This window comes from Scyliorhinus canicula, chromosome 3 (assembly GCF_902713615.1).
Source record: "Scyliorhinus canicula chromosome 3, sScyCan1.1, whole genome shotgun sequence".
Lineage (NCBI taxonomy): Eukaryota > Metazoa > Chordata > Chondrichthyes > Carcharhiniformes > Scyliorhinidae > Scyliorhinus > Scyliorhinus canicula.
In genome coordinates this window covers 159,656,410-159,671,414 of record NC_052148.1, presented here as the reverse complement: position 1 = coordinate 159,671,414, position 15,005 = coordinate 159,656,410, and the positions used below count along the sequence as shown (strand labels likewise).

At 45.7% G+C, this 15,005-nt stretch overlaps 1 protein-coding gene across 2 annotated transcripts in view; it reads left to right on the top strand.

Annotated features, from left to right (window-relative positions):
- Positions 1-15,005, top strand: part of LOC119963059 (ADP-ribosyl cyclase/cyclic ADP-ribose hydrolase 2-like) — a 59,967-nt gene that overhangs the window by 37,401 nt on the left and 7,561 nt on the right. For both annotated transcript variants that reach the window (XM_038791602.1, XM_038791601.1), the window contains exons 6-7: positions 4,245-4,321; positions 9,070-9,162. In XM_038791602.1, coding sequence (XP_038647530.1) covers positions 4,245-4,321; positions 9,070-9,162 — 170 coding nt within the window. The remainder of the gene's footprint in view (positions 1-4,244; positions 4,322-9,069; positions 9,163-15,005) is intronic.

The window sequence follows — 15,005 nt, the reverse complement described above, 5'->3', positions numbered from 1 at the left end:
CACGCCTAATCTTTTTAGACACTAAGGGTCAATTTAGCATAGCTAATCCACCAAACCTGCACATCTTTGGACTGTGGGAGGAAACCGGAGCACCCGGAGGAAACCCATGCAGACACGGGGAGAATGTACAATTCCACACAGATAGTCACCCAAGGCTGGAATTGAATCCAGGCCCTGGCACTGTGAGGCAGCAGTCCTAACCACTGTGCTGCCATGCTGCCTGAGTCCTTAGTCCCTGCTTCCTGTTAGCTAACCAATCCCTTATCCATTATTATGATCCCAGACCACAACAGTGGCTAGACTACAGGACTGAAGCCCTTAGTTTGGGCAGCATGGTAGCATGGTGGTTAGCATAAATGCTTCACAGCTCCAGGGTCCCAGGTTCGGTTCCCGGCTGGGTCACTGCCTGTGCGGAGTCGGCACGTCCTCCCCATGTGTGCGTGGGTTTCCTCCGGGTGCTCCTGTTTCCTCCCACAGTCCAAAGATGTGCGGGTTAGGTGGATTGGCCATGCTAAATTGCCCGTAGTGTCCTAAAAAGTAGGGTTAAGGGGGGGGTTGTTGGGTTACGGGTATAGGGTGGATACGTGGGTTTATGTAGGGTGATCATTGCTCAGCACAACATCAAGGGCCGAAGGGCCTGTTCTGTGCTGTACTGTTCTATGTTCTATGTTTATTTTGTTAGACTTTGCGGAAAGAATACATCACTGCAGGAGTGATTACACAAAGAAATAGAGATTTGGTACCCGAAATAAAACTTTATTATCAACACAGTATCAAAATGCCCAACCTCATATCTGAAAATAGCTTAAAGTTACCCCTTAAACAACACTACCCATTACAGTAAATACAGTGCCCTTAATTACTATTTCTATTCTCAATTAAACAAGAAAGGAAAAAACATACAGCTCTCAATCCATCCTACATCCCAATAGCACAGAGTATTTGCTTTTCTGAACAGATTTGGCTCATGTTAGAACCTTTGCAGACTTGCTGGATGTCTTCAAAAAGCTTTTTCAACTGGTTTGTTTCAGCTTCCTCCTTGACCTCAGACAGGCTTGCACTGCTTCAAATACTATTAATATTTTTTTAACTATCCTACAGGGAGACCAAAATTGTGGTCTGAAGGCTCAGCCGGACCAGACCTCAACTTAAAAGCTTTCTCAAAATGTATGAATAACTTAACTCCACCCAGCAAATACATCATCTCCCCGAGCTGAAAACAAATGAACTCCCCAGGCTGAAAACACAAACTCCCCAGGGACTCTCCCTAATCAAACAATAGTGCATTATCCACGGCTTTTACCATAGTCAATTTCACCTCTGGCTTCTAAAAGCTTCCTGGTCTTGCAAAACCAGTAGGGGCAGCATGGTAGCATTGTGGTTAGCACAATCGCTTCACGGCTCCAGGGTCCCAGGTTCGATTAGGGCTTGGGTCACTGTCTGTGCGGAGTCTGCACGTCCTCCCTGTGTGTGCGTGGGTTTCCTCCGGGTGCTCCGGTTTCCTCCCACAGTCTAAAGATGTGCAGGTTAGGTGGATTGGCCATAATAAATTGCCCTTAGTGTCCAAAATTGCCCTTAGTGTTGGGTGGGGTTACTGAGTTATGGGGATAGGGTGGAGGTGTTGACCTTGGGTGGGGTGCTCTTTCCAAGAGCCGGTGCAGGCTCGATGGGCCGAATGGCCTCCTTCTGCACTGTAAATTCTATGTGAATTTATGTAAAACAAGATTATTTTAAAAACATGACCACTTTAGTGAAACACACTCTAACCCAGGTTTTTACCTTTAAATTGCCAAATGTTTCGAATCCAATATGTCTATAAATTTTGCATTCATCACACAATACTAATATGTTTCCCTTTGCAGCATGTAATCTTATTTTGTGTAGTCGCCTTTGAATGTTTTTCTGGATGTCCAAGTACATCATAACTACAGGTTCTCCTTTATCCATCTCGTTCATTACTTCCTCAAAGGATGCTAATAAATTAGTTAAACACAACTTCTCTTTTCACTAAACTACGTTCACTCTGCTTGATTAAATTATGATTTTGAAGTACCCTGCTATAACCTTCTTGATAATGGAGTCTAGCAAGTTCTCTATGAGTGATGTTAGGCAAACTAGCTTGCAGTTTCCTGCATTCTATCTCATTTCCACTCTCTCTTCCTCGAATAAAGGTGTTACATTTGCTATTTTCCAATGCATTGGGACCCTTTCTAAGATTACCACAAATGTATCTATTATTTTTTAAGACCCTCGGATGCAGGCCATCAAGCCCTGGGGACTTGTCAGCCTTTATGTCTAATAGTCTTCCAGCCACTTCTCCTTGGTAATGGCGATTGTTTTAAGTTCCTCTCTCCCATTCACCCCTTGAAGTTCAAGTCTTCCACAGTGAAGACAGGCAAAATGCCTGTTCAACGCCTCTGCCATTTCTTTGTTTTGCATCATCAATTCCCTAGATTTGCTCCCTAGAGTTACTCTTTTTCATTTCAAACAATTGTAGCACCTCTTACCATCTGAATAAAGAACAAAGAACAATACAGCATAGGAATAGGCCCTTCGGCCCTCCAAACCTGCGCCGACCATGGTACCTGCCTAAACTAAAACCATCTACACTTACGGAGTCCATATCCTTCCATTCCTACACTATTCATATATTTGTCCAGATGCCCTTTAAATGCCACTATCCTACCTGCTCCCACCACCTCCCCAGGCAACGCATTCCATTTATTTACCACCCTCTGTAAAAAAACTTGTCTCGCACATCTGTTCTAAACTTTTCCCCATGCACTTTAAACCTATGTACCCTCGTACTTGACTCTCCTACCCTAGGAAAGAGCATCTGACTATCCATTCTGTCCATGCCACTCATAATCTTGTAGACCTCTATCAGGTCACCTCTCAACCTCCATCGTTGCAGTGAGAACAGACCGCATTTATCTAACCTCTCCTCATAGCTAATGCTCTCCATACCAGGCAACATCCTAGTAAACCGCTCTGTAACTTCTCCAAAGCATCCACATCCTTCTGGTAGTTTGGCAACCAGATTTGTGCAGAATTCCAAATGAGGCCTAACTAAGATACTGTACAGTGACAATATGACGTGCCAATTTTTATATTCACTGCCCCGACCGATGAAAGCCAGCAAGCCATAAGCCTTCTCGACCATTTTATCCACATGCGTTGCCAATTTCAGTGATGGGTGGACATGCACACCCAGATCTCTCTGCCTGTCAGTACTCACAAGAGTTCTACCATTTGTTGTGTAATGCCTACATGCATTGGACCTTCCAAAGTGCATTACCTCACACCTGTCCGGATTAAACTCCATCTGCCATTCTTCGCCCAGGACTCCTGCTGTATCCTCTGACAATCCTCTTCATTATCCGCAACGCTACCAATTTTTGTGTCGTCTGCGAACTTACTAATCAGACCAGCTACATTTTCTGCCACATCATTTAAATACACCACAAACCACAACGGCCCCAGAACTGATCTCTGTGGGACGCCGCTAGTCACAGCCTTCCATTCAGAAAAGCACCCTTCTACTGCGACCCTCTGTCTTCTGTGCCCAAGCAAGTTCTGTATCCAACTTGCCAGCTCTCCTCTGATCCCGTGTGACTTCACCTTTTTACCAGTCTACCATGAGGTATCTGCTTTTATACTATCAGCTAGCTTTCTCTCACTATCTCCTCCCTCCCTCTTTATTATTGTTTTAATCATTCTTTGCTGGTTCTTAAAATTTGGCTCATCTTCTGATCCACCACTAATCTTTGAAGTGTTTTATTCAATTTGATGCTATCCCTAACTCCTTTATTCAGCCACGGGTAATGTATTATTCACAAAGAGGGTTTCTTTCTCGCTTTCGTTATGGTGAAATTGCAAAGTCAACCTGTGCATCATTTGGTTTGATCCATTCGTTACATACTAAACGGCAATATTTAATGTTTCTGTTTTACCATCTGTACGCGAGCTTCACAGAGACCAGTGGCCTAAACCAATCTTCTGCTAAATTCTCTTTTGCCTTTTTCTACAAATTTGAGTTGAAACTGCTTCAGTGACTATGTTCATGTTGGATTTAAATAGAGCTGGAATATGCAGCTTCAGAGTGAAGTCAGGGTTATCCACCCCTCCACCCCGCTCCCTCTCCCACCCACTGAGCCCACATCAGTTTTGTTCCAGTGTAGTAAACACCTATCCTTATTATTGAACTTAGCTGGTAGATAACTAATTGTCCGTGCATTTCACAGTATGCAATGAAGGCCCATGGAGAAGTCATGGTGATGCTGAATGGATCTGCTCGTACTGATGCTTTCAGGAATAACAGGTACTGCAATAATGGGATCAACATGACTCAAGGGCTGGGATCATCCGCCCCCGTTTTCGATGGGAGTGAAAGCCTGTGGGGGCGGAGAATCTAACTGGAGTCCCCAAACGGCTTTCATGCCAACAGTATTTCCTGTTCGCTTTGTGCCCCCCCCCCCCCACCCCATTAAAGTGGTGCCACATTGGAAGGGTTTAGAACAGGTCTGGACCTGTGGGAACCTGGTGCAGAGAATCTGCCGGGGATGCGCAGTAAGTACATTCCCTGCGGGGCTGAGGCGCATGCACGGATACAGCACCCAGGGGCCAGTGTGGGGATGGGCTTACTTTGGGAAGGTTCGTGATGGAGGTGTTCCACGTGTAGGGGAGGGAGGTGGTGCTCCATGTCTGTGGGACATCCTGGTTTTTATTGTTTTTCTTAGATTGGGGCACCCTTTAAAAAAGACACCCCAACTCTCTGGAAGGTCGACATTGCTAGCAGGTGGGCTCAGTTAGAGTCCACCCCATCAGTGTGACATTGTGGGATCTGCCTCCAGCACTTTTTTCAATAAGTTTCAAAAGTCTGGTGCGATAAGCTGCCAGTGGAGCTCATGGACAGTTTATGGCCTGAGTTGACACTGAGTTAAATAAACAGAAATTCCTGCCCCTCGTCTTTTAACTGTCACAAGGTAGAATTTCTGTGAACTTCAGTGGACGTTTGATGGAAACTTCACAGAAACTATAGAGATAGAAATTTTCTGAGGTTTCCGGCAGGTCTCCCAGGAAGGTTTTGGATAATGTCGCTGAGAGACAGCACGTAGATGAGAAATAGGCAAGAGGTAATGGCAGTGGATGGCCTGACATAGAAATTACTGCCATTTATTTATAATTTATATATGCTGGAAAACACGACAGATCAGTCAAGAAGGTTCATGAAGGGTCGTGGCTGAAACAACCTGTTGGGCTAGGATTTAGGAAAGGTCTTTCATACAGTTCTTCCATAAAAACTAGTACTCGAAATAACGGACGTGGGAACTGGTGGAAATATTTGACACTGAATAGATAATTAGTTGACCAATAGAATGCAGAAGTAATGGCACTTGGAAGACTGTTACCAATAACCATCATGGGGGTACATTTAAAACATCCTTTGTTTAATATTCTCATAAGTGATCTGGAGCAAGGAGTTACAAAAATATGGGTACATTTTCAGATGATGCAAAAGGAATGGTAGCCTGCAATTTAGTAGGATAATCCATTGCATTGGCTTATCTTCCTGATCCCATTCCGTTACCTCTTGTGTTCTCCAAGGGTCTATATTTGGTCCCCTCCTCTTTGTCATCTACATGCTGCCTCTCAGCAACATTATCCAAAAGCATGTACACTGATTCCACCCAGCAATACCTCACCATCATCTTTCTCCACTATTGCTAAACTAGCAGACTGCTTATCTGGCATCTGATATATGGATGAGCAGGAATTAAATATTGGGAAAACTTAAGCCATCACCTTCAGCCCCCACTCTAAATTCCGTTCCCCAGGTATCCACTTCATCCTTTTTCCTGGCAACACCCTGTGCCAGTCTGTTCACAACCTTGGTGCCATATTAGACCCTGAGACATATTATTTCCCTTTATTCATTCATTGGATGCGGGTGTCGCTGGTTAGGCCAGCATTTATTACCCACCCCTGTGGGCATTTAAGAGTCAACCACATTGTTGTGGGTCTGGACATGTAAGCCAGACGAGGTAAGGATGACAGACTTCTTTCCCTAAAGGACTTTAGTGATTTTTACAATAATTGGTTCCATGGTGATCATTAGACGTTTTAAAATTCCAGATTTTTTTATTGAATTCAGATTCCACCATCTGCCCTGGTGGGATTTGAACCTGGGTCCCCAGAGCATCATCCTGGGTCTCAGGATTATTAGTCCAGTGACAATACCACTACCCCACTGCCTCCCCAAGATTCTGATGTCATACTCATGGCCTCACCAGGACTGCCTATTTCTATCTCCATAACATTGCCCAAATAGACATTTTCTCAGCTCATCTGCTGCTGAAATCCTCATTCATGCCTACATTACCTCTCCACTCAACTATTCCTACCTGCGGATGTGGAGAGGATGTTTCCGCTTGTGGGAGAATCTAGAACTAAGGGTCACTCATTTAAGACAGAGATGAGAAGAAATTTTCTTGAGGGTCATGAGTATTTGGAACTCCCTTCCTCCCTACCTAAAGTGGCACGGTAGCACAGTGGTTAGCAGTGTTGCTTCACAGCCCTAAGGTCCCAGGTTTGATTCTTTTTTTAAATTTAGAGTATCCAATTCATTTTTTTCCAATTAAGGGGCAATTTAGCATGGCCAATCCACCTAACCAGCACATCTTTGGGTTGTGGGGGCGAAACCCACCCAGATACGGGGAGAATGTGCACATTCCACAAGGACAATGACCCTGGGCCAGGATCGAACCTGGCACCTCAGAGCCATGAGGCAGCACTGCTATCCACCGGGCCATCGTGCTGCCCCCAGTTTTGATTCTTGCTTGGGTCGCTGACTGTGCGGAGTCTGCACGTTCTCCCGGTGTCTGCGTGGGTTTCCTCCGGGTGCTCCAGTTTCCTCCCACAAGTCCTGAATGACATGCTCGTCAGGTGAATTGGACATTCTGAATTCTCCCTCTGTGTACCCGAACAGGCACTGGAGTGTGGCGACTGGGGGATTTTCACAGTAACTTCATTGCAATGTACGCCTACATGTGACGCTAATAAAGATTACTAAAAGGCAGTGGAAACAAACTCTTTAATTAATAAATATTTTAAAATCCAAGCTGGATAAAGTTTTTGAGTAATAGGTGGTGAAAGGTTATCAGGTGTAGGCAGGAATGTGGGGTAGGGGTTATAATCAGGGCAGCTATCATCTTACTCAATGGCAGAGCCGGCTCAAAAGGACAAGTGACCTACTCTTGCTCCTAATCCGTACACTCCAAGCTGCTCTCCCACATTCTACCCTCCTGAAAACCTGAGGCCATCTAAAACTCTGCTTGCTTGCCTGTGTCTTAACTCAAACCAAATCCTTTTCACCATTCACCTTTCACTCTTGTGCTCACTGAGCTACATTGGCACCCGATTGACGCTGTCTTGATCTTAAAATTCTCATCCTTGTTTCCATATCACTCGATGGCCTTGGCTTCCCTACTTTTTGTCATTTCCTCGAAACCTCAGATTTTTTTCAAGCGTATCTTTGCACTTTTTCCCTTTGAGAATAGTGGGGAGGTGGTGGAAGGCGTCCCAGGCTAATTATCACATCCTGAGTGTTCCTTCTGGGGACAGCAAGTCCTGGCGTGGAATTTGAACCAGGAACATCTGGCCCAGAGGTATGGACACTACCACTGCACCACAAGACCGCCACATCCTCTTGAGCTATCTGCCCTCCTCTAATTCAGGCCTCGTGAACTTTCTTGCTTTTTAATTGCTCCACCGTTGGTGGTCGTGCCTTCAGTTGGTTCAGTCTACTGCATGCCAAACTGTGAAATAATGGCTGGGATTCTCCCTTCCGAGTACTAAGTTCCCACGCCAGCGGGAAAACCGGCGCCAGTGATTCCAGCATCAACAGGCCCCCAAGGTGAGGAATTCTCACCTGTCTCGGGGGCTAGGTGGACGCCAGAGGGGTTGGCGCCGCTTCAGCCCACGGTGAAGGGAGTGCGTGAGTTCACGCATGTGCGAAACGGCCGCCATGATCTCACGCATGCGCGAAACCGCCGGCGTTATTCCGCGCATGCGCAGACAGGCCGTCATATTTGGGCGTATGTGCGGGGGATTCTCTTCTCTGTGCCGACCATGGCGGAGCCCTACAGGGTCCGGCGTGGCAGGAAGACGTGCCCCCACAAAACAGGCCCGCCCGCAGATCGGTGGGCCCAGATCGCGGGCCAGGCCACCATGGAGCCCCCCCCCCCCCCCCCTTGGGGTTGGATCCCCCCGTGCTCCCCCGAGGACCGCCCATGCCGACTTACCTGCCAGGTCCCGCCATGTGGGACCATGCATAACCCATGCCGGCGGTACTGGCCAAAGACGGACGGCCGCTTTGCCCATCAGAGCCAGAGAATCGCTGGGGGGGTCCACTGCCAACGGGCCTTGACCGGCGTGGCATGAGTCCCGCCCCCCGCTTGAAAAACGGCGCCGGAGAATACGACATCGGGGCAGGATTCACGCCACTCCCCGGGGATTCTCCGACCCGGCGGGGGGTTTGAGAATCCCGCCCAATGCCCCTACGCCTCACTGCTTCTCTACCTCCTTTTCATTTCTTCCTTTTGCGACACTCCTTCAAATCTACCTCTTTGACCAAGTTGTTGATCATTTGACCTAATATCCCCTTATGAGGCTCAATGTTAAACTTCATTCTCCTTTGAAGCATTTTGAGACATTTTTATTACCAATAGGTGCTACATAAATATATTACTGATATGCTACAAGAGGATTTGAATATTCTTGTGAATTAAACAGACAGGTGACTGATGACATGCAATATAGGGAAATACAAAGTGCTCCATCACAAGGGGACAGAATTGTAGGAAGGGACTATTACTCAAATGGAAACAAAATTAAAATCTGGAGGTCTTGATTGACAATATATTAACCTATTGCAATAATGCTCGGTAGCAATAAATAAAACAAACTGGATTCGCTTGTTTACGTGGTGCAATATTGAGCCAAAGATGTGAGGTGATCCTGCCACTTTATAAAACACTGATGCACTCTAACTTTCTTTCCTTTTGCTAGCATTTTTAGTGAAATAGAACTTGGAAAATTAGACAGCAAACGGGTTACCTCCGTTCACCTCTGGATCATGGACAATGTTGATGGGCCTGATAAGTGAGATATTTCATTTTCATTTTCATTGCATACATACTGTTGGTTTTACTGCATAATAATAATATTTTTTGCCATCTCTGTTGCCGCATTATGGAGTGGTAAAGCTTCCAACCTGGCATGTCATTGTGTGGAAGCATGAGGATTCCCTCAGCTGATTGATACTAGCTTCTACCTGTGCGATTGTGGAGAGGCCCAGTTGGGAGGATGGGCATTTATTTAAAAGAAGAAGGAACATTGAAAGGAAAATGGCATTTGTTTGCAATCATATTGCTAGCAGAGACATAACACACGAAACAGAAAATGCTGGAAAATCTCAGCAAGTTTGGCAGCATCTATAGGGAGAGAAAAGAGCTAACGTTTTGAGTCCGATGGCTCTTTGTCAAAGACATCACACATCTGGATTGACAAAGGCTTTAAATCAGGGTGCCAACTTGTCTTCTCAGCCAAAGGTGGTATAAATTGCACTGAGACTCTGAAAAGGAAAGAGAGGAAAGAAAATGTGAGAAATGAAATCGTACGCTTAATTTTCCATGACTATTTCCATCATAGCCAATTTGATCGTTAATAGCATCAATTTAATATCATTGACAGTGGAGTGAGTGTTTGAAGTGCTAGTGACTTTTTCACCTCTGAAGCAGAAGGTGAAGGGTTCAAGTCCTAATATAGGGAGTCCCAGTGAGTGGTAACTAGGATACAGGTCAGAATTTTACAAGAAGGTGGTGGTCCCTGCTAAAAAGGTGAGGATCCAGCTTGTATTCACTTGGTCAGAAAAAACCACAGTAATTTAACAGCAATCAGGCCATCAAGTGAATTAGGGCAACACTCCCGCCCCCATCAGAGAGGAAGCCCCGCCTTCTGGTGCTGCTTCAAATGTCCGGCAGCTCTCCAGTCTAAGCAGCACTACTGAAAGTGGTGGCCACTGCTGGGGCCCAACAAAGGAACACTATGGATCTGAACTTAAAGCGGTGTGGCAGAGGTGAGGTGCATCAGGGCAGTGGTGGTGGAGCAGAAATGAGATGGGTGGATTATCTTGGTGGGCTTCCATTGGGCATAGGAAGGCTGAACAGAAGGCAACCCCAAACCAGCAACAAGGCCACCAGATGCCCTGTCATTCACCTTTGCAGGTAAAAATCCAATGCCATTAATTGGCTCTGTGCGAGTGGACCACCCAATGCCTCGCTCCATCCACTCTCTCTTCCTCCCCTCCCTACACACAGATAAAATCCTAGCAGCGGTAGGTAGACAATGCTTATGCCAACATTGCCATGGTACCCACTTTTAATGTTTCCTCCTACCCCTCACCCAGATTGCCAACGTGCTCCGGGGTAATTGCATAAGATTATGACCCTGGTCTCTAAATACCAGGGTTGGCATCCAACAAAGTATCAAGTTACCACTGAAACAGTGGAAGTTTTGCCACCTCTGAGTCAGAAGGGTTAGGTATCATTCAAGACAGCTTTAGTGAACAGAGACCCAGACGGGATTCTCCATCTCGGGATGCCTGGAGTAGATTCCCCGATGGCGCAGAGAATTGGATGTCGGGGAAAATCGACGCCAGTGCGAACCCACTGCTGGCAGCGTGAACGAGGTTTACAATGCATACCGGCAGGGGGATGTAAATAAATGCAAATTGGTCTTAATTATCGATTTGCATCTATTTAGTGGGTCCGGCTCCCTATGCTCCGGTCTCCCATGATTCTCCAGTCCCCACATTGACCACATCAAAGAGAGGTAAGTGCAGTGAAATCATGTGCTTGAGTGATTGGAATGCACTTAGTGCTTGGAATGCACTTACGTCTCTTTGATGTCGTCAATGTTTACAAATGTTGGGGTTTCGCCACTTAGGTCACTGAAGCGTGAAGGAATATGAATGGATCAAAGCTTCAAATAGTTTGTTGAAGCTGTTGATCACTGACCACAACTCGAATGCTATGAATAGCTTGCAGCTAGTGGATCTGTAGGAACCAGACACAGGTCACAGCTGATCTCCTTCAAGGAATGGACACATGTAGCTTTAAGGTAAGTATTACAGCTATAATGCTTACCGCTGCTCCTGTCTGGACTGCTATCTAGATTCCAGACAGGAGTCCCATTTCTGAGGGCTATGGTCTGTGTGTGAGGGGGTTCTTTGGAGGTCATTCCTTTAATCAAGGGTCCTTGGGGAGTCTGCCTATTAAAGGGGTTGCTGGGGATCCCCTTATTACAGGGGTCACTGAGGGGGTACCGCCTATTACAGAAATACCTAGGGCAGGTTCAAATATTACAGGGATCCCTGTGGAGGGTCCCCCTATTACAGGATCCTGGGGGAGGTCCCCCTATTATAGGGGTCCCTGGGGGGCTGGGTCTCTCTATTACTGGGGTCCTGGGGGGGCAGATCGGGTCACCCCTGTACTTGGAGGTGGGGGGCTACACACAGGCAATCCAGGGGTGTGGGGTTGCTGTGCAGTGGGTGATTCAGTCGGGGCTATTTTGCGGTGCGGGGAGGGGGTGGTTGGCCAGCCGTGGGACTCCGCTATCGGGCCGCCCGCTCAAGATGGTGGCCTGATAGCGGGATTCCTTGGGAACCAGTAAAATTCCATGCCAGGCATAAATTTGTATGGCATGGAACATTGAATTGGATCCTGCTTTATGACCCAAAAAGGATCAGAAAACTAAACAGATAGACCCTAAGTAAAGAGGAAGAGTTCAGAAGGACATGAAAGGACATTCACACATGAATGCCCTATCAAACACAGTGGTGAAAGTAAAATCCACAGTTACCTTTTAAGAAGAAAATGGACATATATTTGAGAAAGAAATTCACCTCCGGTGGGAGATGTTGCGGGATCTTCCGGTGCGCCGGAAGCGCACCCATGCCTGTGGGTTTCCCAATGGCGTAGGAGTGGCCACAATGGGAAACCCCATTGGCTGGCTGCAGGAACAAAGAACCGGCAGCGCCTTCCGGAAAATGGGGCTGGTGGGACGGAGAATCCCGCTCATTGTCTCCCAAATGGAGAATCCTGCCCAGATCCCCAGATTTGATGTCAAGTGGGGGTATTTAAATCCGAAGGGAGCACATGATCCCCCTTCATAAAGGATAGTTGGGGCTTTTCATCCTTGGTTGCAACAAGCTCTCAAATAAAAATCACAAGGAAGGAATGGAATCGCCTCAGCTGCTGGTCCCTAGTAAATGACTCTGGAATCTCATGTGTGAGACATTGAGCTAGGACCTGCCTGACAGCAGAACACAACAGATAGACCGAAGGAAAGAGGAAGAGTTCAGAAGGAATCTTTTTACATCAAGGTTTGTTCGTACATGAATGCCCAATAAAATATAGTGGTGAAAGTAAAATCCACAGTTATCTTTTAGAAAGAAAATGGACATATATTTGAGGAAGAAATTGAAAGGAGATGGGAAAGATCAGGCGAATTAGACTAAGTACGTAGCAATTTTGAAAGAACAGGCACTGGTATGATGAGTAAATTGTTCCTTTCTCTGCCATTGATTATACAATTCAATGCTTAAATTTTAAAAGGGGCATCTGGATTGAATTGTGCTCATAAGAATAACATGCATCAATTTACCTGTTGGCAATTGAAATATTATAATTTAACTAACCAACAATCTGAAAAGTAGAATGTATTTTCTTTTTTGAAGAATTTTATGAGTTCCCAGTTTGGTATTGAGAAAAATGCCGAGGTAGGAAATGGAAGCATTGTGATCCAGCACATTGTGGCCTTTTCGTGAGGTTGGCTATTTTGACATTGGAACTGATGTAAATTGCCAGGGTGACAAAGAGGCAACTTTACTTTCCACTTAGTCTATTCTATACATTGAGTTTAAACCCCACCACCCAACCCTGCACCAAAATCATTCGCCTTTCTGATCAAAGTAACCTGCAGAATAACAGTAAGAAGTCTTACAACACCAGGTTAAAGTCCAACAGGTTTGTTTCAAATCACTAGCTTTCGGAGCGCAGCTCCTTCCTCGGGTGAATGAAGAGGTAGGTTAAAGAAACATATATACAGGCAAAGTCAAAGATGCAAGACAATGCTTTGAATGCGTGCATTTGCAGGCAATTAAATCTTTACAGATCCAGAGAGAGGGGTAATCCCAGGTTAAAGAGGTGTGAATTGTCTCAAGCCAGGACAATTGATAGGATTTCACAAGCCCAGGCCAGATGGTGGGGGATGAATGTAATGCGACATGAATCCAAGGTCGTACTCATGTGTGCGGAACTTGGCTGTAAGTTTCTGTTCAACGATTCTTCGTTCTCGCGTGTCCTGAAGGCTACCTTGGAGAACGCTTACCCAGAGATCAGAGGCTGAATGCCCTTGGAATTCCCCAACTGGAAGGGAACATTCCTGCCTGGCAATTGTCGCGCGATGTCCGTTCATCCGTTGTCGCTATGTTTCTGGAACCTACCTCTTCATTCACCTGAGGAAGGAGCAGTGCTCCAAAAGCTAGTGATTTGAAACAAACCTGTTGGATTTTAACCTGGTGTTGTAAGACTTCTTACCGTGCTCACCCCAGTCCAACGCCGGCATCTCCACATCATGCAGTAAAAGGAGAGTGAAGTCTGCAGGAGCCACTGTTGGTCTCTTTGCCTATCTGTCTTACTGACCCACATCTGCATTATACTGAGGCAGGCTTACTATCTGATCTGTCACAGTATCTAAGATAAGCCACTGAAAATGTGAACATTTGCACTGATCTGAATGTGTGCTTGCCCAACTGTTTAGAAACACAACAAAAAGGAAGTTTATTTTATGGGAAAAGTGTTTGGCTAATCTTTGTTTCTAGAGAAGAGTCACAATTGTCATGTGTCACTTGTTTACGTGTCACTGTGGGTCTTTCCAGTGTGTTACATATTAGAAATGAGTCATGAGAAAAGATTGGAAAATCTTGAAAGGTGATGAGGAGGAAATTTCATGCAGATATATCAGATAGTGAACGTACAAAGAAGGCAAATCAAAATGATTTTCAATTAAACCGCACAGTAAGAATCACATGCTAAGACTGATAATGAGGTAATTTAGAATGTCAGAAAGTTATTCTTCAACAAACAATAATTAATTCTTGGATAGGACAATGGATGCAAAAGGAAACCCTGAACTTGATAAAGATTTTTAATGGTGCAATGGCAAGTAATTTGACCATCTGCCCAGCAGAGATTGTACCCAGGTCCCCAGATCATTTCCTTGGTCTCCGGTCCAGTGACAATACTCCTGCACCATATTATTGCTAATTTGATCTTTCTTGACCAATGTGATAAGATAAGTTCTCTCATCCCTATCTATGGTAGCACGGTAGCCTTGTGGGTAGCACAATCGCTTCACAGCTCCAGGGTCCCAGGTTTGATTCCAGCTTGGGTCACTGTCTGTGTGGAGTCTGCACATCCTCCCCGTGTGTGCGTAGGTTTCCTCCGGGTACTCCGGTTTCCCCCCACAGTCCAAAGATGTGCAGGTTAGGTGGATTGGCCATGATAAATTGCCCTTAGTGTCCAAAATTGCCCTTAGTGTTGGGTGGGGTTACTGGGTTATGGGGATAAGGTGGAGGTGTTTACCTTGGGTAGGGTGCTCTTTCCAAGAGCCGGTGCAGACTCGATGGGCCGAATGGCCTCCTTCTGCACTGCAAATTCTATGATATTGTGAAATAAAACCTTTACTAAACACTTTTTCAGGAAGGTTAGAAACCAAACACTGCAGATACTGCAAATCTGAATTAAAAACCTCAAACACTGGGAGTACTCAGCAGGTCTGTTGGGGGAGACAGAGATTTTTGAATAATACTCTTCATGAAGAAGAACACTCCTCTGAGGAAGAATCATATTCAGCTCAAAACCTTAATAATGTTTCGCTCT